The sequence below is a fragment of the Coffea arabica genome, chromosome 4e (genome assembly GCF_036785885.1).
Source record: "Coffea arabica cultivar ET-39 chromosome 4e, Coffea Arabica ET-39 HiFi, whole genome shotgun sequence".
In the NCBI taxonomy this organism is placed as follows: domain Eukaryota; kingdom Viridiplantae; phylum Streptophyta; class Magnoliopsida; order Gentianales; family Rubiaceae; genus Coffea; species Coffea arabica.
In genome coordinates, this window is record NC_092317.1 from 14,739,128 (window position 1) to 14,765,311 (window position 26,184).

The following is a 26,184-nucleotide window of genomic DNA, read 5'->3' on the forward strand; positions in this document are numbered from 1 at the left end:
AAAAAACTATCTGAGGACATAAAAAGCAAACCAGAGTGCAAGAAACGAACAAAGCAAAAGTGCTAAGACATAAAATTGAGACATAAATAATTGGTTAAAAGAGGATAAAGAACAACAGTAAGGCAGAGCAGCTACACAATTTTGTCTAGTTTTTCCTCTTCTTTAGATTTTTACCTAGTCAACTCCTTCCCACAACTCTCAACCTCTTTGCCCTTGTCGGTACACAATAATCCAGCCCACCACACCAACACCACTCCTTCTTTTCTTTCTTCACACCACCACACAAATGAAACCCACAATGCTAAAGAAATTTACCTAAAAATGCTATAGAAAGCATAACTAAGGTAAGAAACTTTAGAAAAACTAGACAAATGATGGAGAAGAAGAGAATTTACCCAAAAATTGAATGTTGGGAGCACAAAATTGGGTTAATAAAATTTGGGGGAAACCGATTATTGAGCAAAAAAAAGAGAAATTTACCTTTTTACAGCAAATGCGTTGAGGAAAGATATCAAAATTAGTAGCCCAATAAGGAGGAATGCTCGAGCATTAGTAAGAAAGAAATTGAGAGAGGTCTTTTTTTGACAATATACATTTAATTTTTGACTCTACAAACTGAGAGAGAAGAAACAACAACCTCGGCAAGTGCAGAGAGCAGCAGAATCGGCAGGTGAGGGGCGTTGTAGAGGCCAACGGCATCGAAGGACACAATTAAAATGGCGGACAAGGCGGTGACTATTCGAACCAGGAAGTTTATGACTAATTGGCTTCTCTCTAGGAAGCAATTCATGATTGATGTTCTACATTCGTGGCGACCTAATGTTTCCAAGGATTAGTTGAAGGAGAAATTGGCAAGGATGTATGAGGTCAAGGACCCGAATGCCATTTTTGTCTTCAAATTTAGGATGCACTTTGGGAGAGGCAAGTCAACTAGGTTTGGATTGATTTATGATTCTGTCCAGAATGTGAAGAAATATGAACCCAAGTACCGGCTTATCAGGAATGGCCTAGATACAAAGGTGGAGAATCTAGGAAATAGCTCAAAGAAAGGAAGAATAGAACCAAAAAGATCCATGGTGTAGAGAAGACAAAGGCTGGTGACGTTGCCAAAGCTGGAAAGAAGAAATAAATTTCTTAGGAGTTTTAGGGATTCTTGAGTTGCTGAAAGTGGTGATGTTTTTGCGGCAATCTTTTTTTGTCATTTGTGACCTTTAAATTTAATTTTTCTGCTTCTTTGCACTTTCACTCCCAGGGAAAGACATTCACATGTTCAAATCCTGATCTCAATCTATATCTAGTTTTGACTTTAGGAAAATACAAAAAAAAAAAAAGAATAGGAAGAAATTTTGTAAGTTTTGCCTAATAATAGTGTATTTTTTTAGATGTTTTATATTGAAGAATCATGAATGTTATGTGTTAAACTTGCATGAAGTTATAGTATACATATTAATTTGTAAGAGAAATATGTATTAGCTTTGACTTTTAGAAAATCAACATTAAATTTGCAAGGAATTGTAGTAATTAGTAATCCTGATTTCATTAATTAACTTATATAACACAACTAATTCCGCTTTCATCAAAAATGAGTTTGTACTTAAGAAGTTTCAACATTAGACCAATTAGCAACAAGCCATCACTAAAGACCAATTTTCTTACAGTGAATCAAATAGTAACAAGACTAGGTTGTCATTAATGACTATACATTATTATCAGTAACAACAATTGCAAAGTTGTCAAAGAAAGGACTATTAATATTGACAACTTTTAGAAGTCGTCACTATTGCAGTTCCCGCTTTCTCCATGACTCCTAGCGGGAATCAAATTGTGACGACAATGCTAGGTCGTCATTGATGTGTTGGCTTCCTTGACTCAATTGTGACAACTTGCTGTATTGTGGTTAAAGGACCCCATTTTGTGACGATTTTTTTTCATTACTGAGAAATATTGTCACTAATGACCAAATTTCTTGTAATGATGGCACTGCCCACACCGGGCTTTTCTGAGCTAAGGCACTCATATCCCATTTGCCATCAGACAAGGGAAGGCCAAGGAAACGCTAGAGTTTTGGGATTCAAAAGAAGGAGAAGAGGTAAACATTGGAAATATTTTATTTGCATCCAGTGCTAATATAATCAGAAATGTTATGGTTTCCCAAGATACTCTTGTGTCCTGGAAAAATGTTAAAAATATGAGATGGTCTACAAGAAAAATAATTGAGGTTATTTCATGTAGAATGAGTTTTCGCCAATAGAAGCCGTTGGGTCGTGCAATAGAGTTGCAAAAGAAACTGAGCTGCAAAGTTGCATGGGTCCACATGGGGATTCAGCCCAAAGCTAATGAATCTGTCTGTGGATCCAATTTTGAAGCATGTAGTGGAGTATCTGGACACATTCCAGTCCTTGAATTTGCGGACAGATTGTTAAGCTAGATTCAAGGCATGCAGAAGGTTGTCACACGGATCCTCGAAGCGGATCAACATCCACGCCTAGCTCGCTTAAGACGGCCAGGAGCATTGTTTAGCCTGTTTCCCATTTCCTTTTTCCTTTCATTCTCGAACTTGTTTCCTATAAATAGAGATGTGCTAGGACTTTTGTTATCAAACTTTTGGCATTATTATCAAATTTTAACACAGTTGTGTTAGATTAATTTCTGTTCTTGAGTGTAATCAAGTGATACATTCTTAGTAAATCTTGTGTGGATTCTTGTTGAATCCTGGTTTTGCCCTTAAGGTTTTGATACAGCGTAGCCACACTTCATGTCAAGAAGTCTATCCAGTTGATCGGAAGATTTCCTTCAATACAACGTGCCCATGCTTTTTATTGAGAAATCTTCTGTCTGAAATGAAATTCAGTGTTTTTCAATTTTTTCGCTATTTTTTCTTCTTTTATTTTGAGAAACTGTTGTAGACTATAAATAGGCATAGCTTAAGGTTTATTTAGCAGCCTTTTATCACTTTTATCAAATTTTGTTGGGTTTCACCAATAAAATTGAGAGTTTTCACTTGTTCTTTGAATCTTTGATTCGGATTTAGAAAATAGTTCGAGTGACTTTTCCCTTGAATTATGCTTCCTGTATCAATAGTGACAGCATAGGTGAATTGGTTCTCTGGAAATTAGTGTACTCATCTACCCTTCTTTTTCGATTAATTTACGCGTTGTTCCATCAATGAACCCAAAATATTGTAAGGTTTGTTTTTGGTCAAACCATATTCCCAAAACATAGTTGTATATGTAAATTTATAACCAAAGACTAATCATGATAGTTCTTGTTTCTCAAGATTTTTAAAGAAAAGTTCTACGCACTAATACGCCATGCTTGCTTGATGGTTTAATTGGTTGTTAGTTTCTATGTGTATATTACTAGTTGCTTTTCTAAAACTACTATATTTTACTGTTATATATGAAATACATTGTCAATGTAATTTCATTAAGTAAATCTCTTGTATAATGTTAGTGTTGTATAAGTTTTGCACTAACGGATCTGCATACTTAACATGCAAACGTTTGTTACATAGTATGAGTCAGTAATGCACATAAAGCGAACTAAATTATATGGGTAAAATTATTTTTTTATACTGATAGTGTATCTATTATTAGTACATTTCAGTTATGCCCAATTGCAATTTCAATTTCCTATACTATGGATTTGTTAATATTCAAAATCCAAAGTTCTAGGCTGGGAGAGAAAACATTTGGACAATTATCACTACTATCCAACTATTCTTAAATAGTTGAATTTTTTAAATCCAAAAACAGTAGTTTTCCCACCCAATAATAAATAATCGAACAGCCAGGCAAGTTGTTTTACGGCTTTTTTCTATTTGTTACTTTACCATATAAAACAATTCATGCTTAATGGTTTACAACCTAATATTAGCCTATATTTAATGGATTAACCTTTCTGCCATTGACAACTCCCTCTATTCTCTAAATTGAAGTTTCTCTCCCCTTTCCCCACAAAGCTATCCAAACAGCTTTTATGTCCTCCATGGGAGAGAGATCTTTATCTCCAGCCAAGACTTCTCTCCCTTTACTTTTGTTTTTCATAGTTTTCAATAAAGTCTATCTTAGAATATTTTAGTGAGAGTTTCCTTCTCTTTTAAGGTTTCATAATAAATGTTTTCTTTTCTTATTAGGCTGTTGGTGATTTATTTGAATTTAGAATTTGTTAGAACGTCATATTGTAGTCTTTTAATTCTTTCTCAAATTTGTTAAATCTAGTGATTTTCAATTTTTTTTGTAACTATACCATATGTAATGTATTCTCGATCATCAGTGTAGACTTTATGGATTGAATTTTCTTATCAAAAAAGAAAAATTCTTTCCTATACTAATAGTATATACACTACAACTAGTTTACATGCTTGATAAATAATTTAAATTTGAAATTGAATTTAAAATTCTACACATGTAGTGTACAACTAAGTTGTATTAATATATACTATTAGCATGTGAAGAATTAATCCAGATTAAATATGTTACAATACCTTGGTATGATGAGGTAGTAGAACTGTTTGCATTTCTTCTCAAGGAAGGACGGCTCACGTTAAATTGTCGCAGATAGTGCTACTTCATGTGGTTCAACAATTGAGCAAATACTGAACTTACAGAAAACTACACCTATAATTGCCAACTCATGCATAAGTTCTATTTGTCCACTAAACCTTCTTTTATCTTATGCAAAATTGCACTCAGTACTTAAAATGCTCTGTGTTGATTATTCTATTAATTCGCCCTGTTAGTATAAAGAAATTAGTTGTGGCAAATTAACAGAACTTTGCACTTTCTTATGAGATAATGGGTGCAATGACTAATATACTGCATAACTGAAATTTCAATGTATGAATTGACAAAAAAAAAAAAAAAAATCTTCCATGAGAAGAATAAACTTTTTTATGGTATTCACTAGTCGTGCGCTCTACCCTTTAACAGATTAAGGCCGAAAACCAAGAGGTAACGTGTATTTCGCAAGTACTTGTCGAACAATTGCAAATCGAATATCAAGAGCAGAAATTAAGTGAAGGTATGACGGAGTACCTTTATGCTTCGAGATGTAGATTTTGTTCATCAGCTAGAGAAATTAGGTTAAAGATAAATGACACTTCTATAACATTTGGCAACAGCCTTAATGACAAACTAAATAAAATCCAAATACAAGTAAGAAACAATTGTTACATGTTTTCAGACGAAAGAACGCTTTCAAATTTTTGTTGGGATTGAGGATGGAATCAAATAGCGAGAAGAAGAAGTGTCGTCTACAAGTGCTGCTGCTAACGAAAGGTCGTTTTTCTATCAATTCCTCCAGCAGTGCGAGGCCAAGCTGTATTATTAGATCAAAGTAGAATAATCACCACGTACGAATTCACTATATATAATTTATTTGGACACCGCGCAGGTATACTTGGAGTGCTGGTACAAGCAGAATTGCTGGCTTCTATGATCTTTACGTCAAAATCTACCCAACCTGCCCCATATCCGATTTATTTTGTATGTGGCAAGAGCCGAACGGGAAGACCATCTTTGGGAACAGGAGATGCTTGATAGATAACCTTCTCATCAGGAATAAGTTTCTCCAATTTAAATCTGGTGACCACATTATACATAAAGACTAGTATCTCCAATCTCGCATATTCTCTTCCCGGACGCATTCGTGAACCTCCACCAAAGGGTACAAATGTGTACAGTGCAGGTCCACTTCCTTCAAATCTCGACGGATCAAATTTGTCAGGATCTGGAAAATATTTGGGATTTTTATGTGTCGTGAACACGCACCAGAATGTCTGATAAAAAATAAGGACTCATCAGCTTTTGAGTGTTAGATAATAGTGCTTGTGCTATATTTTACTTAGATTAAGAGCGATTAGTAACATACTTTCCATCCTTTTGGAATTGTGAAACCAGCATATGTGAAACCGTGGGTGACTTCTCTGAAGGTCCCTTGGGAAGGTGGTATCAACCTCATTACTTCGCAAGCCACATTCCAAGAGTATTTCATCCTCTGTATGTCGTCCCAGTTCAGTAGCTCTTTCGGACCTTTGGACTTTGCAATCTCCATGAATTCTGTTTGCTTGGAGCAAATGCAACCTCCGTTAGTGAACGGTTGAAAAATTAACGAAAAGTTTCGTACATGAGACTGTCCAGGTCATGGTCAACATCATCAGAAGACGTGCAAATACACTTTAGAATTCATAGTATTACCATCATAGACCTTTCCATAAATGTGGGGGAAGATCAGCAAGATAGCTGAAGACAGGTTAATGCAGCACTTGAGGTATCATAGCTTGGAACCAGAAGACGGATCATAAGGTTAGCAAAGTCCGTTTCAGTCATGAGACAGCAGTGTTCATCAGCTCGAAGTAGCATTCGAGTTAAGAAATCGACACCTCCAGCTCATGGTTCGCTGTCACGGATCGCGGTCGCGGTTGTTCCACATCCGTCGCGGCATATCGATTAAATATCAGGTGAGACGCAAGTTAGAGCATATAAAGTTTTTTTAAAAAATTAGAAAAATTACTAAAAATAAAAAAATACTATAACCAGTACAACTATCAAATTAAATTTGATAAAACCTATGTTAACATAAATACTAGGTAAGTATTTAAAGAAAGTGACGCTGCTCTAATATTGAAAGCAAAATTTTTTGTTGTTGTAAATATAGGGAAAACTTTGCAACTGATTCATAATTACAGAGGATACTTTGTAATTAGCCTAAATTCCATCCCCACATAAAAACATCCTCGTCTTCCTTTTCATCCAAAAAAAGGTTCTCATTAACTTTGTAGTATCGAACTATAAAGAACTTATGTATAAAGTGGGAATGGGTGGCAAAATTTGATGGTCTTTTGTCCTCTATGTGCAAATCACGTGCAAATGCTTTCTTTCATTTTGCTCTTCTTCTGTTTTCTTTTTGTCCCTTTTCATCCCGTTTGGTTTTTTTTTTTTGGTTCATTCCAAGCAACCCACTTTTCCAACTTTTTGATGGGACTCGATGGCTCAGATAATTATTAGCAGATCAACGTCACAAGCCATCTCCCACTCTGCACTTTCCCCTCCATTTCTTCATCATCACCGCCTCCATTACTCCCTTTCTTCCTTTGTTTTCACTTTCTTTCTTTTTCATCACCCTGATCATCATCATTCAGAAATAAAAAAATTACACCCAACCAACTCCACTTCTCCATTTTTTTCTTCTTTGAAAGCCTACCTTTTCATTTCTTTTTTTTCCTTTCTTCTTTCTTCCTTTACCCACCGAACCAAAATAGAAAACTACAGATGATTCCTTTGTCTCACATCTTTCTCCATCCATTTTTTCTTGGGTCCCTAACTCTATTTTTCCATCCATTTGCTATCCTCCTCACACTACAAGAATTTTGGTCATCAGTGATAACTACTTTTCGTCACAAATAATCAAAAAGTCGTCACTGATGACCATTATTGACAACATTTTAGTTGTCGCAAGGTCGTCACTGAATCTCCGTCGGTAAAAGTATACAGTGACGACTTTAAAGTCGTCAGTAAATAGAACCTTTTTTATGACAATCTATGTCGTCAGTAAAAGATGAAAGTATACAGTGACGACCCTAGGATCGTCACTGAAGGAAACCTTTTATGACAACATATGTCATCAGTAAAAGTTATAAATATAGTGACAACACCTTCTCTTGTCAGTGATGCAAGTGATGCATGAAGCCACGATAGTGAGGGGATAGGGGAATTAGTGACGACTTTGTTGTCAATAAACCCCTGATCAACTGTGGCACCCTTAGAGTCGTCACTGAATGAAACTTTTTATGACAACATATGTCATCAGTAAAAGCTGTAAATCTAGTGACAACACCTTCTCTTGTCAGTGATGCAAGTGATGCATGAAGCCACGGTATTGAGGGGATAGGGGAATTAGTGACGACTTTGTTGTCAATAAACCCTTGATCAACTGTGGCAACATTCCCTTATCAATAGACAGTTTTGATTGAGTGACAATAACAATTGTCAATAAAGACATCCTGCCTAGAAAAATACTACTCATTTACAACACCTTACACATGACTTTCCTACTACAATAATATCTAAAAAATGAAAATATCAGCAATGTTTAATAAATAACAAATGTAGGCACCCGTTACAATAGAATATGCCAAAATAATATATTAAATATTCAAATGTCATAAATAAGTGCAACATCATAGTACAAATAGTTTCATAAGTTTGAGTAGAACAAATACTAATATAAGTTAAGGCTGCACTAAAAAACATATTCCAAGTCCCAAAACATTTCCTGCGCTTCTGAAACATTTTCTAAACTTAAGACAGCACTATAACCACAGTTTTTGAGCCGACATGTAAGCCGTACTGCTAATCTTCTTCGAAACCTCCAAAATGAGCAATATATCTGCAATAAAGTAGTAAAGTTATTAGTAAAATTATCAGGTGACAAAAGCAAAACAGTCTCTAATTGCTAAATAAACAACAAAAGTAACAAGCATTCATTAATCTGATACCACCGTAATGAATGCAGCAATTGCAGCAGAAATAGAGTGATAAGGGGGAGAGAAACTAGACTTGAGGAAGAAGAAAGAGAGATATTATTCAAAATGATTTTTCCATGTTGCCCAATCCAGATTTCTGCATTCTTATACAGCTCAAGAATAACAAAATAACTACTTGATTGTTGACTCAGCACAACAGTCTAACTAACAAGGAAGATTCCCTTTAACTACTTGAAGGAAATACATTTCGCATGTACTATACTGGTATTCTTCAAGTGAAATACTATACTAGAAATACATTAATTCTTCAAGTTGAAACTGACAATCTACTGCAGAGAGACCAAACAGTACTATACTGGTATTAAAGGCTAGACGGACACAAATTAATGGAAGGGGAGAAGATGGAGAAGGGGAGAGTATGTGTAACAGGTGAGCAAGGAGGACTAGGTAGGTAGGTGGCAGTTCTTCTCATGACTGGTAAGACATAACAAAACTGTTTACCCCAATGAAGAAAAAGCAATCTTTAGAACTGAAGTCTGTAGAGCTGAATCGGATTCCACCCTGCATGCCATCTGGAGGATTGTAAATGGATTGATGGTCTGTGGAAAAAAAAATTAGTGCACAGGAGTGTGTGTAGGAGGAAAGAGTTGGTGGATTGGATTGATGATCCGAATATGATTGCTGAAGACATCGGTGGGGTAGAAAAATCTTGTTTCTGCAAATTTTGCCTGGATGTCAAGAAATGATATGTTTTTGCTGCAATGGATGGAAACAGGGAAAAACTGGGAACTGTGATAATTGCAGGCCTTATCTACTACACAAGATGCCTTGGTTGACTACCAAAGAACAAGGACTGTTAACGGTTGTAAAGAGGAGGTTTGTCACAAATGAAGACCAATTTTGGCATCAGCAATGTTTCTTTAATCTGTCAAAATACTGTCAAAGATGAATAAATCTTCTGTTTTGTTCGTCCATCACTACTATACTACCACTCTGCTATACAAGAGGAATATTCCTTTTAGAATAGTCACGTAATCAAATCAGTAATCTTACAATACAAGTCAGCGATTGATAAAATGTTCACGTAATCAAATGCAGTATTCTCCCATCCCAACACAAGTCGGAGATTGATTAAATTGTTCACTTAACACTTGGGACTGTATATCTTGTTCCGTCAAAAGTTTTTAGCTAACTCATTGGCCATGAAAAGTTTTTAGCTAACTCATTGGCCAAATGACAATAATAATCTTTTCTATTCTTTAGCCCTTCTGTGCTCCTCAAATTAATATCATGAAACAGAAACACTATTGAAGCTTTTTTTTTGTGTAATGTTATTGTTTCATGATAACAAAGCTATGATAAAGCCACAAATGTACTCCTAGGATCAAAACACCATCTGATTAGAACCTTGTGTTGACAGAAGTAATTCTTAAATGTCCCTCCTCAGTCTTGATATTACAAGTTAATATTGTCGCCTACCAATAACTAATTTGCAATAACTTATGTTAACTTTAAACCATAGCAGCCATTATATCTATTTAGACAAGTATATATAGTTGAAAATTGCTTACCAATCAGTTCGTTCAGATGTGCCTTCATCGTCTTACTTGTTGGCTTGCAGCTGTGCTTTCAAAGATTTAAGGAGATCTTGCATTTCACTTTGTTGGTTCTGCATTTCACTTTGCTGGTTCACAAGCTTCTCCATAAGTTGTTGTTGAGATTGGACTGTTATTTCCAACTCAGCTGAGCGCTTCTCCGCTTGTTCTGCTCTTTTCTTGAAATCATCTATCTCTGCAAGCTTTTGGGCAATTATTCCAGCTTTGGAGGGACCACGGCCATGTACGTATCCAGTTACACGTCCAGTTACTTCAATGGAAATGTCTTCTTCAGTCCTATTTGCACCACTGGATTCAGATTCCAACTTTTTCTCCTTCATCACGCTCTGTCACAAAGGTAAATTCTGAAGTTAGACTTTCATAAGAGTTGTACAACAATATTAGAGTACCAATTCCATTTTTCTTACTAAGTTCATAGCAGATGTTTCGTCAACCATTGCATTCTTCTTCTTGCTGTAATGGGTGATGTCATAAAGTTCTATTGGTCCAACTTCCCTCCCTTCTTGTGCTTCCTGTTACAATAAGAAGTTAAATAACCTGCCTAAACAATCCAAAAGACATGTCTTCAAGATAATCAAATACCCGGTAAGCTTTATGACGAAGAAAGGATTTTGTTCCAGCTGTATGAGCAGTTTTTTGCTTTGATCTATTGATCTTGTTCCTCTCACTTATCTTCTGCACTTATCAAGTTCAGCCGTGATCAAAATTTAACACACAAAAAATATGAGAAAGAACAATAGTAAATGATCAAAAGTCGGCCTCTATACCATAAAATTTAGACTACAGAAATAGTCACAAAGGTAAATCCAATCAGATTCTTCAACATATTGTGGACGATTTGCAAGTGCTTCCTCTTTTGTACTAAATTTCTTGAAAATCTTGTGAAAATTGTATCGTCGACTTCTGTACTGTGTATTTAACTGCTTAAGAAGTGCTGGCTTAACATGTTCTCCTTCATCATAAGCAAAACTATTCTGAAATATGAGTGAAAAATTTATTGTAAATGTCAGAAAAAGTGCATAAATGACCTGTTGCAGAACTAGTTGTTACCAAGTCAAGAAGAAAAACAAGCCTTCAAAACAATTTCACTTACATTAACAAGTTTTAGCATTCCTTCTCTATCAGATTCTTGGAGTTTGGACCATTTTTCTGCTTTCCATTTGCCATATTTACGAATGACACAACTTGCCTCTGAGATGTACTGTTGTGCCCCTTCTCCAATTACTCTTCCACTAACTTCAGAGACCTGGACTTTCACCTTTTTGCCGGCCTTCTTTTCCTTGGACAGTGCAATATTGCGAGTATATCCTCTTTTCCTAGTTACATTGATACCACCTACCCAAAACATAGTACACAGTTATGAATGTGAGTGGAAAATCTGAAATGAAATTAGCTTTGTAATATAAATTACAAGTAAATCTCATATACCGGTATCATTCTGTTGAACATCATCGCTCTCATTATTCCGGTCACTTCCACAACCAATGGACTGGTTAGATCCGACTTGTACTGAAGTAGGAGTAGTATTTTGCTGCTCAATAGATGTAGGAGTTGTCAACTCATGTCTTGATGATCCTGTAGCAGTTTTGCGACCATTTGAGGTAGTAGGATCCTAAAATCCAGCCATCTACACATTAGAAATGTATTTTTGAAATATTGCCAAGTACCAAAAGTAAGAACTAACCTCAGTCTCATCAAATAGGCGAATTTGAACTGACTTTCTAGATAGGCTGAATTCAGCACCATTATTGGCATTGCTAGCCAGACTACCTTTTGGGCCACCAACTTGCTATAGTGAAGTAAGAAATACACAGCAGGGCAGATGCTTAATTGTTTAAAACCAATGGTATAAAGAAGTGAAGGTACAAGTACATAGCAAAGTCAATTTTCATCACCTGTTCACCTATTTTTTCTCTAGCTTCTGCTGCATTAGGTATTTCAGCACCTCGAGTTGGTCGCATAGGACATTTTCCTTTCTTCCCTGGCCCAGCCATGTAACTACATGATAAAAAGATATCAATCAGCCATGCATTTAGACTAAATATGTCTAAAAAGCCAGGACAAGGTACAATTATCAGCATGCTCACCCGAAGGAGGAACTTAATTAATATGCCTTGTACTCTCCACATGTACTTACTTCGAGCCAGAAAAAGTCCCCAGAAACCAGTTCCAAAAAGGTCTATACTCAACCTAAAACATCCATTTACAGGACTTCTACTAAGTTTCATACAGCCTTCCATTCAATAAACCCTAAAACTACTCAAGACGAAACAAAGTTACCAACCACCTCAAGTTAAATTTTCCTATAAAAACTTGCACTGTATAACTTCAGTGTATTAACTGTGAACACCACTTGACCAGATAAACCCCACGCACCACACCCTCCCCCCCCAAAAAAAAAGAAGGAAAAAAAAATCTAATTAACTCAGGGCCAGAAAAATTCCCCAGTGTATGCTTCCAAAAAGATCCACTGGAAGAATACCATATAATAGGTCTTTCAATAAAATTCCAATGGATACCATTCAACAAATCCTTTTGCTACTATACACATTTCCATGTTACCCCTAAAACAGAGGGACACGTTACAAAACTTGTGCCAAAACCAAGATCCAGTCTATTTATAGGGATCAGAATGTACAAAGCCGCTCAGTCTAGACTTTCATGTAGGAATACTATGATTCAGGGACAGATGTCAAATCAAGATTGTGCCTAACATAACGTAGCGTACATTCCAAACAGAGACTTCCAAAACAAGTAGTCAACTCGTCAAGATTTCAATGACCTGTTCTCCAGCCAAATTAATTAAAACCATCCATCAATCCTTTGTTTTCTTCATTTCTGCAGAAAGTGAAGCAGTCAAATTCCAACTAAATCTTCCCTTATTTTGGGAAGGCAAATGTTTGTTTTATGAGATTCAGACAGTCAAGGTGGACGAGAGGAGCAAGTCTCTGTCTAGCTACTCTAACCGCGGGCAGGGGGGGGGAGTGACAGCAACTTTGCTTTAAATAAGGACCAAAGATGTAGTCTTTGGCTTACCAGATTGGAGAAAGTTAAAACCTTTGGATCAAACAACAAACACAGCATCACATCAAACGCTATCTCAGCGACCGAAAGGCAAAAAAAGATTAAAAAAAAAAAGAGTACCGGAAACAGTTGCAACAACCAAAAGGTTTCATCTTGTTGCAGGGGTTCAAACAAAACCATTAATCACTATAATGTGAGCAAAACAATATGACCACTTTGCAAAAAAAAAATTACGGCAAAACATTTGGGGGAAAATTAGGGAGGAAAAAGAGAATCGGCATACCTTTTTTGGTAGAGAGTTGCTGCTAAATGTGGTCTTCTATTTGATCATTTCCGAGCCAAGATCAATTAGGAGATGGCGAGGAGACGGGCGAGGAGATGTTTCGGCGAGGAGATGGCGAGGAGCAGTGTGCTACGGTTGGTTCTAAGTGTTAGCTGTTGGCTTTAGGATACTGATAGTGTGTGTTTTGTTCGGTGATACTGGTAGTGTTAGCTTTAGGATACTGCAGGTAGTGTTGGCTATTTCGTTCTAAGTGTTCTAAGTGTTTCCGCGCCTCTCCTCAAAATATTGACTTTGAATGAAATTTCAATTCCTTAGATTTCCCCCTGGTTCAGTACCAAAATTTCAATCAACGTTTTTTAGTTTCCAACATTTTAGTTGAATTAATATTTTACAAATATAATATTACTTGCTACTTTTAAATATTTTTGTGAAAATATTCATAATGGATGAGAAAATTATGTTGAAATATTACAAGCGGTAAATGCACCTTGGATCTGCTTCAAATAGTTAATTTTTTATGACATCAAACAGTTGATCCGATATTAATATTACAAGTGAATTTTTAGCTTCAAATTTTAATTAAATTTACTAATGTATTTCTAATCACTACTTCTTAACATATTTATCAAAAAATTATAATGGATGAAAAATTTTTGCTAAATTCAAAGAACTAGTAAATATATTCTTTCTCAAGTTGTAATAGTTTAGATAGTTGTTCTAACTAGAAACTTTCATTAATTTTTTTCAGTTAAAACCTATTGAGTAACTATGACTAGTTTAATAAATCATCAAATTTTTAAAAAATTAAATTAATATTTAAGTAACTATGACTACTTTAATAAATCATCAAATTTAAAAAAAATTTAAATTAATATTGAGGCTCACAATTAAATAAAGTCATAGTTAATAAATCATCAAATTTTAAAAAACTCATGCTTTTTTTTATTTTTAATTTGGTTTGAAGCATAGATTTTATTGCTATAGTATTATTCTTTATTTTTTAGTACAAAAACACAAATTTTCATCAATATAGGTGGCAAAATTTGTTAATTACATATAAGTGAAAATATACTTTTATAATTACAGCACTAAAGTACATCATTAATTGAAAATAACAAAAGTCAAATTCTATGGTTATAACAGACTTTCATTAAAAATAATCAAATGCTATTAAAAAGACGTTATTGTTAAGTCAAAATCAAAGAAAATTTAGTGATGACATAATGTTATCACTAATTTATTCAAGATTATAATGACAAGAAAAGTCGTGACTAATTAAATTGCTAGTTTTTAATATTGTCAATTGCTAGTTTTTAATACTTTTGTGAAAATATTGATAATGGTTGAGAAAATTTTGTTACATTACTGCAAGTGATAAATGTACTTTTCTTCTTTTTCAAACATTTATTTTAATGTTTAATTTTGTTTAAAACTATTGTACTAGTATAGATTTGCAAGACAAAACTTAAGTTCTCAATAGTTAAAAAATTCATTACAGAGAAAACACAAAGTAGTAGTTGTAAAATGTGTATAAATTACAGATATTTTAATGTGTATAAATTACAGTTTATTTTAATGTTTAATTTTGTTTGAAACTATTTTACTAGTATAGATTTGCAAGACATAGATTTATGGGTAATTTCTTTTTTTTTTTTGCTTTCACATATTTCATTTATGTTAAATACAAAACCTACCAGTTTCCCTTTCATAAAAATATTAGTGCAACACTTTTTGAATTTTACTTACAAACATTTATGTATTTAACATAAATTAAATGATTCAGAGTGAAATGCCCATAAAGAGCAGAATATTTGTTCATGTAATGGAGGAAACCCACAAAGAGTTGGTACTTTATGGGCCATTTTTTTTAAATAAAAATTTAATTTATGTTGAAAAGATAACCTGCCAATTTTCGTTTTGTAAGAAATCAGTGTAACACTTTTTAAATTTTACTTACAAACATTTATAAATTTATCATAAATTATATGTTTGAGAGTATATAAAATGCCCATAAAAAGTTGGTACTTTGAATAGATAATGCTTATTTGCCCATAAACTACACTCCTGAAGGCTATTTTGTTAATTACTTTGTAGTACTTTGTTATTCCTTTGCTAATACTACTTGGCATGTAGTACAAAGGATACAGCTGGCATAAATTTCTTATTCCATTGATAAAAAGACTTGCATGCCTTATAACTATTGTAATGAAAGATATATTTTTAGAGTTTATAACAAATTATTACTTAAGTTTGAGAAAATTATAAAATATTTATGCATAGTTTATCAAGATACCATTCACAATTTCCTAATAAAAAAATAGGGACTAAATTGTAAAAGCTAGGGTGCCATAATACAAATAATAAAATTGGTGTATTACATATGGGGGTTAAATTGCAAAAGTTAGAGTACCATAGTAGAATTAATGAAATTGATGAATTACATATGGGGCTAAATTACAAAAGTTAGGGAGTAATAATAGAATTAAAGAAATCGGTGTACTACATATGGGGCTAAATTGTAAAAGTTAAGATATCATAATGGAATTAATGGAATTTTTTACAACATTTGGGGCTAAATCGCAAAAGTTAGGGTGGCACAGTAGAATTAATGAAAGTGACTTAGAAATAAGTACTTTAAACAGTGACGATTAATTCTTGTCACTAATCCGAATAGGTACAGTGACAGTGACGATATTAGAAGTTGTCACTATATAGATCATTTTAGTGACAACGTTTTTCAAGGTCGTCACTGAAGACTTAGTTTCTTCGAGCAATTATGACAACTTTTTTTGTCGTCACTAAACAACACATTTTCTGATGACTTTTGTCATCACTAGAAAATGTTGTCACTAATGAACATATTTCTTGCAGTGTAGTTTGTGACGAAAATAACGGGTCGTCACTAAACATTTAGTTGCTTTGATGCAATTGTGACAACTTTGGGTGTCGCGACTAAAGAAGCCCATTTTGTGACGACTTATTGTCATCACTAAAAAATGTTGTCACTAATAATTTTTTTTTAGTGATCAGTGACGACAACAAAAAGTCGTCGGTAAATAGACCAAGCAATAGTGATGATGTTCTTAATGTCGTCACTATTGTGTGTTCTAAACACTCCCGCACTCTTGCTAAATCTTGGCGGGAATTTACTAGTGACGACTTTTCTAAGTCGTCACAAATGAGTTGGCTACCATTAGAGGTTTGTGACAAGTTAGAAAGTCGTCAATAAAGGGCCCTCTTTTGTGACAACTTTGTTTCGTCACAGAGAAAAGTTGTCACTGATGACCAATTTTCTTGTAGTGTCAAAACCCACTTTCCCACTCTATTTGTGGGTGTTCACCATTACAGTGCTTTAGAAATTGATTCACTGCAAATCCGAGCCCGAGTAGCAGCACTCATAAGACAGATCCTAGAACCAGAAAAATTTGTGCAAAATGGCCTCAAGTACGAATGGTTGTTGGATCTATCAGTAGAGATTGATGAGAAAACTTGATTACCAGCTAGAGTTGGCATTCTCTAAAGTCCAGGTGATGAAATATTTGTTTAAAATACTCGCTTCTTTAGCAATTAGGGAGGGAGAATTTGTTGAAACTCAAAGCTAAACTCTCTGCTCTATCTATGTCTATGCTAATTGATTGTTTTTGGACTTTGCTTGTGATTGATTTGTTTGTCGTCCGACACTGGGGACCTTGGTTATTTGACTCGGCCAAACTCAGCGAGTTTTACCGATTCCTTGTTGATGTGAGTTGACCGAGTCAACCCGAGTTAACTCCGATTCCGATCAAACGGTGACTCGGGTGTCGGTATCGTATTGGCAGCTTCCATTTCGATTATGACTCGGGTGAGTCAACTCGGAATCGGTCGATATGGCGAACCTTGCTCCGGCTCCTAGGGCACTCCTATTCTCTATGAGTTGCTCTTTCCTCTCTTTAATTGTCTTCACCAACTCATGCTTCACCATGTTTCCTACTTGCATTGCTTGATTATAAGCTATCCCAGGCAAATCAATTGGGATAGAAAACAATCGAGATGTAGTGAAATTGAAGGACACGCACAATGGTTTGACTATTTTAGGATCATCTAAGCCTAAAAATAGTTTGCAATTTAATGAAAAGGTGTATAACTTCGACAGTGGATAAATCTTTACTTTTGGGAAAGGCGCCCATTCAGTCTCAATGTGTTTTCGAGATGTGGAATCCGTGATGGTGACGTAGTCCTTAAGAGAATCAGGCCCTAGAATTTCTTGAAAAAATTTGTGATAAATTGCACTCACTTCTTGCAGTGACCTGCCTGCAGAATCTGGAAAGGTTAAAAGCTTCATGAATGAAACAGGCCACCAGGTAGTAAGAAAATTCTCCTTGTTTGAGAATAAAAAATTGTTCCCTGATGGGCCACAAAACACGGACATCTTTTCTGCAAGCAAGGAGGTTTTGAATACTTCTTTTGAGTATTTTTTTCATTCTATTTTGCACAAAAGTTTGTGGTCCTGATACGCCCATCCTAATTGTTTCTCCAACTATTGGCCATCCTATCGAACCTGGTCGCAGTTTTGTGTTGCTCTTCTTACGATTCTGAAAGAACAAGAGAATAAAAAGAGAAGCAAAGAGGACTACGAGGGATAGCAAAAGCTGGAGAAAGGGCTCTATTTTCATTTCTCTTAGAGCAACAGAAAGGAAGAGTGGCACGAACTGCAAATCCAGTTATGCATTATATATAGGTAATGATGGAAATGAGAATGTGGGACTTGAAGAATTAGGGGATGGAGCAGGTGCGGTTATATTTTATTTACATTTCTTTGGTTGTTGTGTATGTTATACTTCCTCCGTTTTGAAAGTGTTATATTTTCCATTTTACGATGTCTAAAAACATTTGTCATATTCAAAAAGTCAAAATAATTTTTAGTCTCTGTTTCCAACATTGCCTTCTTTCTAATAATATGCATGTTACTATTCAAATTTAAATTTTGAATTGTGAGCGTAAAATTGAAAAAAGAAATACAAATATTACAATCAAACTACTGATAAGAGTATATTTTACATATTTTTAGTGTGCTTATTATTAGTTTTGGTGTGTTTTATTTAGTTTTATAAATAATTAACTAAGATTCTAGTGAAAATATGCATTTTGTGGTTAAAGTGTGAAAATTGCATTTCTATGGATTTTTATGGTAAAAATTTCATATTTTACCGGTTTAATAATTCAATCATCAAATGGAGACCATTGAGAAGATATTTGGATGATTGATGATGATTTAGAGTGATGAAAATAAAATATGAAGTGTAAAAGGAGAAATGCAATTTGAGAACAAAAGAATCAAACAAAAGTCAGCTTTGGCATCTGTTGGTATTTTGGCTATATCTTGGATTACATACATTGGATTGAGATGATCTTTATACCATTTTGAAACTAAGAAACGTATCTACATTTGGTATGAAGACATCAAAGTCCAATTCAGCCGTTTTCATAGTCCAAAAGTTGAAATACCAAAATTCAACTCAGCTTTCCAAAGTTGAAAACAGAGCTCTGACCAGTTTTTGGTATTTTGGTCATATCCCGGTCTTGAGATTAAAGATCAATTCAAACAAGGTTTTTCAAATTGATGAAATACAACCAATCTTGTGTACAAAGGAAGGTTCACTTCCTCCTTACCCCAAGTTCCACTCGGTAAGTTAGGAAGTTTTACTATCCCTTAGGACAACCCTCACAGAGTTACACTATTGAACTATTCACTCACAAATGAAAAGTTTAAAATGAACTTCACACCACCAAAACTACAAATCTTTCTTGGAAAGTGTTTTCTCATTAAAACTACTCTATATCTTTTGTATCTTCAGTGTGCAAAAGTTATTTGAAATTTCTGACCATGCTCTATTTATATTAGACCAAAAAAGTGCTTTATTAATACTTCTAACGGATAGAAGGTAGTTGAAGAGTCAACTAGCCGTTGGGAGTATCGGACGTCCGGTACTACCGTTGCTTGCGTCCGATAGCAGACAGAGAGTTTGAAGGATTATCTCAATTCTATCGGACGTCCGGTATGTCCGATGCTTGCGTCCGATATGATCTACACTGCCTATCGAACATCTGGTATTATTTTTGTGAGCGTCTGACAGTTTTAATCTTTCTTTATTTTCTTTCAATTGTTCTTTGAATCAAATTATTTTAGAGCTAAAAAAGTTTTCTTATTGAAAAAATATTAGTATTATCTAATTATTTTATAAACATCAAAAGACAGGGATCAAGATCATCATTCTCCCCCTTTTTGATGATGACATAACAATGGGTGATAAAGAAAAATGAGCAGAATCTCCCCCTTACTCATAGCATCCAAAACCAATAGGTACTAGCATATAATATCATCGAAAGAACTTGATACGGTCCTCAATCAACACGTTTCGAGACACGTAGCACGTTTGCCCAAGGATCTAGTGAGGTTGTCCAACGGTTGGGTTGCGGAACCTAAAAGCAACACGGACGACACAAATTGGTAGAACGTGGTAGAACAACGACTCCAACAGAGGTGACTACTCTAATGGATAGGTCGGTAGAACAATCAAGAACCTACGCGAGATTGCTCAAACACCCTTGCCAAAGCAAGTAAAGGAACGAAATTCTCACAATAAGAAAATCGAAAGAACAATTTGATTAATCAATCGAGTCTACCTTTTATGCTTACAAAGCAGACCTTTATATAGGCGAGACTAATGAAACCCTAATATCCGAACCCTAATATCGAAAAGTTAGATGGTCGGCCACTCCTTGGACAAGGTGGGCCGATCCATGGACTCAATAACAAAAGGCCTAGTGGTTCGGCCATCCTTAGACAAAAGGTGGGCCGAATCCATGGCTAACAAAAGGATTAATCTAAACTTAAGACTCCTAACACTAAGGCCTAATCGGCCATGGCCCACTTGGCTCTTCACAGGTTCTTTTCACGGGCTTGCATCATCGTGTAAACAACTGGGTTATCACCTTCCAAGTCTTCAATATCTCGATAAACTCCTTGTTGGTCTTGCACATTCCGCACAAGGGTTTGGAGTGATTCCTTGAATTGCTTAGCCCGTGCACGTGTGACTGGGCCCAATGGTACTTGAACTGGGTCATTGCGTGGACCAAGGTCCGTGCACACATCAGTCCCCTCCTCTTGAGAAGAATTTGTCCTCAAATCTGGATGGAGATGAATGATACTAACAAGAGTTAGGAGTATGACACCTCAAATCGACAGTGCGCTTGGAGGTCAGCCACGTTAGGAACAAATGATAGGTCACGAGCCAAGTTAAATGCCGTTTGGTCAACTTCATGAGGCTCTCAAACAAGGACATGCGCCAAGATAGGAAAGAACGTGTATAAGGCTTGCAAAAATTCCAGATTGCGACCCAAAACTCTCTAATTAGTCTTCGAGCATGGACTATCATGATGTTACCTACACAATAAATCACATAGTTAGTGGTCATAGGTATAAAATTATGCAATAGCTTACCAGTCACGTGCACAAGATAAGGATCTTCATAATGATGCTCGTTGAAGCTAGAGAAACCCTGAATTGGGTTGTACAAGGTGGTATAGTTCGGCCCTTCTTCGCAACATGCAGCTGGAACAAGCATGAAATCAGGTTGCAACTCTTTGGTCAAAGCTGAAAATTTTCGGACAGCTTTACTACCTACAAAAATGAAATAAGTTTCAGCTTGTTTCAAATCAGAAATTGGATAAAGAAGCAATGGGACATCATTAGCTAAATGGTAAGAAGGTGTAGAACAAGATTTAAATGTGAAAACTCCCTTTGACACTTCAATGTGCCTTCCACCACTTGATTTAACTTGAGAATCTAGTGCGGGTTCTCTACACTTCTCATCAAAATCTACATAGGAACGACGCGATTTAGGACTAGTAACATGCTCAAAATAAGCCAAAAATGATGAATGAACCATAGGTAGAGAACAAGAAGTAGAATCTGGAATTTTCCTTTTGCGATGAGCTCGAATGAATCCTCCAATGGTTCGGACAGGTTTGAATGGACATTGTTCCATGGATTGATACCATAGAGATTTAGCTCCTAGGAGACAAACTCCATGAAACTCGCAAAATATCCAAATGACTTCGGAATGGAACATGCCATGACCAACTCTACTTGACTTTGTGTAATCTGCACAAAAGAAGAGATACTGAACAAAGCAAAGGTAAGTTCGTTAGGAAGATAACAGGTCCTCACATTTTTGCTTAAAATCAGCCCACTTTCTCTCTTCTCTTCTTTTTTATCACCCATCTCATTAGATTTGTCCATCTCTTTTTCTAGTTTAACAGCTGACCCTTTTATCTCATTGCTTTCAACTCCCTCGAATTTTATTTTTTCAGGTTCAATTTCCTCATCTAGCTTTTTCTCCATCCTATAACGCTCAATCTCCCTTTTCATGTATGCTAGATCAATACAAAGCTGGTCATAAGTAAGTGATACAAGTACAAAATGACGACCATTAAATACGAAGGAATACTTATTAGTATGTCCGTCATATTTAACTTCTCGCCTCGACATCCATGCTTTGCCCAACAACACATGTGTCACTTGAATTGGGACTACATCACAAAACACCTCGTCCATATATTTGCCGATTTGAATAGGTACAAGTGTGTGCTTAGTAACCCAAACATCACCATGAGTACTCATCAACTTGTACGGTTGAAGATGATCAATGGTTGGAAGATTTAATTTCTCAACCATGATAGCGCTTGCAAGGTTGACTTCACAACTCCCATCAATGGCCAAGTTGCAGATTTTATCCTTGACACCACAACGAGTATAAAACCAACCAAGCAACTGAGACTTGACGATGTCCAATTGCTCATCTACGTCGCGTAATGCCACTTCTTTGACTCCCTTAGGATCAGGAAGACAATATTGTGAGTTAGCTTTTATACGTCTTGTACTCGCCATAATGTATAGGGGAACCTGCAAAACGTTAGCAACGAAAAGGAATTTTCCTCCCACACACAAGCTCACGCATGTACACTCTACTCTCGTGTATCACTCATCCTCGTGTTTTACCACTCAAAACACTCTATTGGTCTTACCAAGTACCTTTACCTGTTGGATTAGATAGTTGAGAAATGCCGCTCAAGTCCAATAATTGCCACCAACTTTTTCCACAATAATAACCAAGAAGGCAAGACACAAATATGGGTGGAAAAGAAGTAGTCGACTTTGGAAGGGAAGTAGTGGCGAACAGCAATAAAGGGGCGCTAATGTGAACACAAAGAAAGAAACCCCAGCTTCCTAAAGTGTAGGAATGGGTTCCTAAAATATAGGAGAGTAAGTAGGAGAGTGTTCCTAAGATGTAGGAGAGAATGTAGGAGAGTATCCAAGTGAAAACAAAGTAGTTATCCAAGTGGTCTACTTAGTTTCCTAATTGATTTTGGGAAGCAAGTTGGTTTTGGAAACCCTTTTGAAAACCTTTCCTTCTTGAAACAACTTTTCTCGTCGGTGTAATCTTACAATTATACTCATATTGTCTTACAAAAGCAGTTGATAAATCCAACCATGTCCTCATCCTATCAAGCTTTAAATTGGAGTACCAATCCAGTGCATCACCTTCTAAACTTTCGGGAAACAATCGAACTGGCAAATTCTCGTTATCTACTAGCTTTTCTAATTTGTTTGCAAACATTCGGAGATGTGTCTTGGGATTGCCCGTTCCGTCGTACTTGCTAAATTTGGATGTTTTAAAATCCACAGGCAGTTGCATATCAGGAAACAGGCAGAATTCATTATAGTCCAAACTCCTTGTTTGCTCAAGCCTTGGCTCTTTCTCATGAACTCGTCAAACCGATCCAACCTTTTTAATTGATTCTTGTCAATTGGTGCGGAGGATTCTCCTACTTCGATCTTTCCTTGTGCAGCGATGTCTGGCATGAATGGTTCCGCAGTGAAATAATAATATGATCCTTGAGGTTCAAATGACATGTTTAGACTAACAGGTGGATAATTTTGAAAAATTTGTGTGTGAGGGGGATTGATTTGGATATTGGGTGCATAGATATGTCATAAGTTATGAGTGGGATAGGTGAAAGTTTTCTCAGGTAAATTTATGACATGTGGAGCAAAAGAGGTTTAAAAATAGAGTAATGGTAGTGGTTGCGGTTCGGTTTGACTAGTAGGTAGGGGATCAGACTGGACACCGCTACTACTACCAGCAACCAACTGATCAATCACACGCCATTATGCGGTCATCTTCATGCTTAACTCATTGAATTTGTTTAACACTTCGCTCAGTTGAGCTCCCAAATTTGCAAGGTCGGTTGATGGCGTTGTTGCAGACGTATCGGATGATTCAGGATGTGTATTCATGTTACACTATTTCTCAAAGCTTGGCTATATGATCGTGTAATGATGGGGCTTTTTCGTATGGCTATATTTGCAATTACCTGAAAATTTAGAAAAGACCCTATTTAGATTCCCTTTCCGATTAACTGCTGACAAAAAAAAAAAGAAAAAGAAAAAGATGCGAGTTAGTAAAAATTTAAGTAATTCGGATGCATGTCCTATTGGGGAGTCCTTTTTGTGCTAAGGGTAGGTCTAACATGATGCAACATCTTCAAAATGGGACCCGTTTATCAAACCTACTTTTGACCACCATTTTACCTAAAAGAAAAGTCATTCAAATTTCCAAATTTTCATTTTTATAAACATTATTTACATCATTTCTTGGAGACGGTCTCGTACAAAATCATTAAATCTTTTCAACCTACCTATTACAACATCTTTGGATTCTTTGATATAGGGATTTCTCATGTGTTCCACTTGATCGTACAGTTTCCCACATTTTCTTTTCAAATCTTGGTGTTTCTCTCGCATCTTTTCACATGTCTCCTTATGTTTCTCTGCAATCTCCTTGCTAACTTTGACAGACTCTTTTAGTTGCAAATTTTCTCTATCTTTGGGTTCAATAATGGCCATCAATCTCTTGACCTCCTCGGATGGTTCCTCTCGCAATTCTTGCATACCAAAATCCTTAAGCCAATCCTCATATTGCTGCGTTACTAAACCCTTTTACTTGAGTTCCGGAATATACTTGATGTGCTTATCATCGGACAATGTCCCCCAGGTCTCAATGATAGGAAATTTCATCGGAATTTTACTTGGACACATCCCTTTGTTGAAAATAATGGTGAATTCGGTTAAATCAAATGTATACGGCAATTCTTGAATGCGGCCCAACTATCGGAGAAACCTCTTCGAAGTATAAGCCATGACACCTTGGGTGCCTAACAATGGAATGAACTCTGATGTTTTGGTACGAAGTACAGGTTTAACACAATTAGTCCAATCTAAAATTCATCTGACATTCTGATTCGACAAGTTTTTTAAGAAATCCACATATTCAGATGCATTACTCGGCAAAGCATTTCCATTAACCCTCTTGTGATGCGTGACTATCCAATTACACTCAGACATCGGCAGACTATTAGGAATAGGTGATCGTCTCATAAAGTGCTCCATAGCCCATATGTGAAGAACTAAATTGGATCCATGAATGAATTTTTCACTCTTTTGGCAAGTAATGCAAGTCATAAGGATGTCGGCTAAGATAATCGGAACAATAGAGTATTGCCTATCTTTTATCCCTAAAAACAAATCAAACATGACTTTGGTGACTTTAAAAGCTATCTTCTTGTCTTTCTTCGAAAAAAGGTAAGTTCTAGCTATAACCAATCCATACACCCACGGTCTTTTACGTTCCCATATTGCCTCGGACGTAAATGAGAAATCTCCTAAGTGTCTCTCGAATCCATCTCTCAATTCAAATCGATCGAATAAGAACTTCACATCTATGCTTTGGTCAAACCCTTGTATTACGGATTCCTTTAACAGAGTGAAATGACCGAACTCGGTCTTGTTAGATACAAACGGAAATATTACAGCGATACCATGATTTGGTAAATTAAGGAGGTTAGAAACCTCCTCAATTGTCACGGTCCTTTCCTTCTTGCCTAATCTAAATGGGGAGCAAATAGGGTCCTACAAATGTATCAAACTTCTACTAAGTATCCATCTGGTTTGATATCTTTAAAATCCCTGACCAGTCCTAAGTGAGAGGCTACTTGGTTAATTTCACTAGGTGAAAGCAATGCGGGCCACCTCTGTACCTCAATCAGTGCTACTAACATTTGCTGGATTCGTCGAGGACGTTCAATCTAGAGACAAGAAATTGGTATCAAGTACCTTACCTACAGGTCCCCTTTTTCGGTTAAACTGAAATTTAAACGTGAAAATCCAAAACAAGATTAAATACCCATGGGATATAGCGTTGGCTTATTCTTATTATGGGATTCCCTAAATAGCATTCCCTCTAAAGTTTATGCATGATGCTAATTTATCAAAGTAATTAAATACGCAATTTGAAATAAAAACATGACCTAAGGGACCCTTCGTATGCCAGGTGAGCCTAAAATGATGTACAATTATTAACCTATAAATGCAATACATCGAATTTTAGACGTACGATAGGCTATCTAAGAGGGTAGGCTCTAAAAGAGTATCATGCCAGAACTCTTATTTTCTAACGTTTGTGAATGCAATAGATCAAAGAAAGGTTAGTTCAATTGATATATGACACATAACATATTGGAGTAAAAAAAAATAATATGAAAAATAGAAAGCAATTAAAGAAAGAAGGGTGTAATCCCTTCCCTCGTGTTTAGTATTCCTAATAAGGTGAGGTAAACTCTAACGTAGACAATTTCTAACATGGATACATGAGGTTGGGCTCACTAATACATTTAGA

The 26,184-nt window shown here is 35.8% G+C and overlaps 1 protein-coding gene and 2 pseudogenes across 1 annotated transcript; 1 reads left to right on the plus strand and 2 right to left on the minus strand.

The window, feature by feature from the left end:
* Positions 1-486: 486 nt before the first annotated feature.
* LOC140006071 (small ribosomal subunit protein eS24z-like) lies at positions 487-1,167 on the plus strand (annotated as a pseudogene).
* A 4,312-nt stretch (positions 1,168-5,479) lies between these two features.
* LOC113740834 (beta-amyrin 6-beta-monooxygenase-like) lies at positions 5,480-24,356 on the minus strand (annotated as a pseudogene).
* On the minus strand, positions 10,089-13,526 carry LOC140005812 (uncharacterized). Its single transcript, XM_072046768.1, has 9 exons — positions 13,409-13,526; positions 11,997-12,099; positions 11,786-11,890; positions 11,530-11,713; positions 11,195-11,436; positions 10,869-11,075; positions 10,684-10,776; positions 10,509-10,613; positions 10,089-10,427 (listed from the first exon to the last, which is right to left on the minus strand). Exons 2-9 carry the CDS (start codon positions 12,093-12,095, stop codon positions 10,089-10,091), a joined length of 1,374 nt encoding a protein of 457 aa, XP_071902869.1. The 5' UTR covers positions 12,096-12,099; positions 13,409-13,526.
* Positions 24,357-26,184: the final 1,828 nt, after the last annotated feature.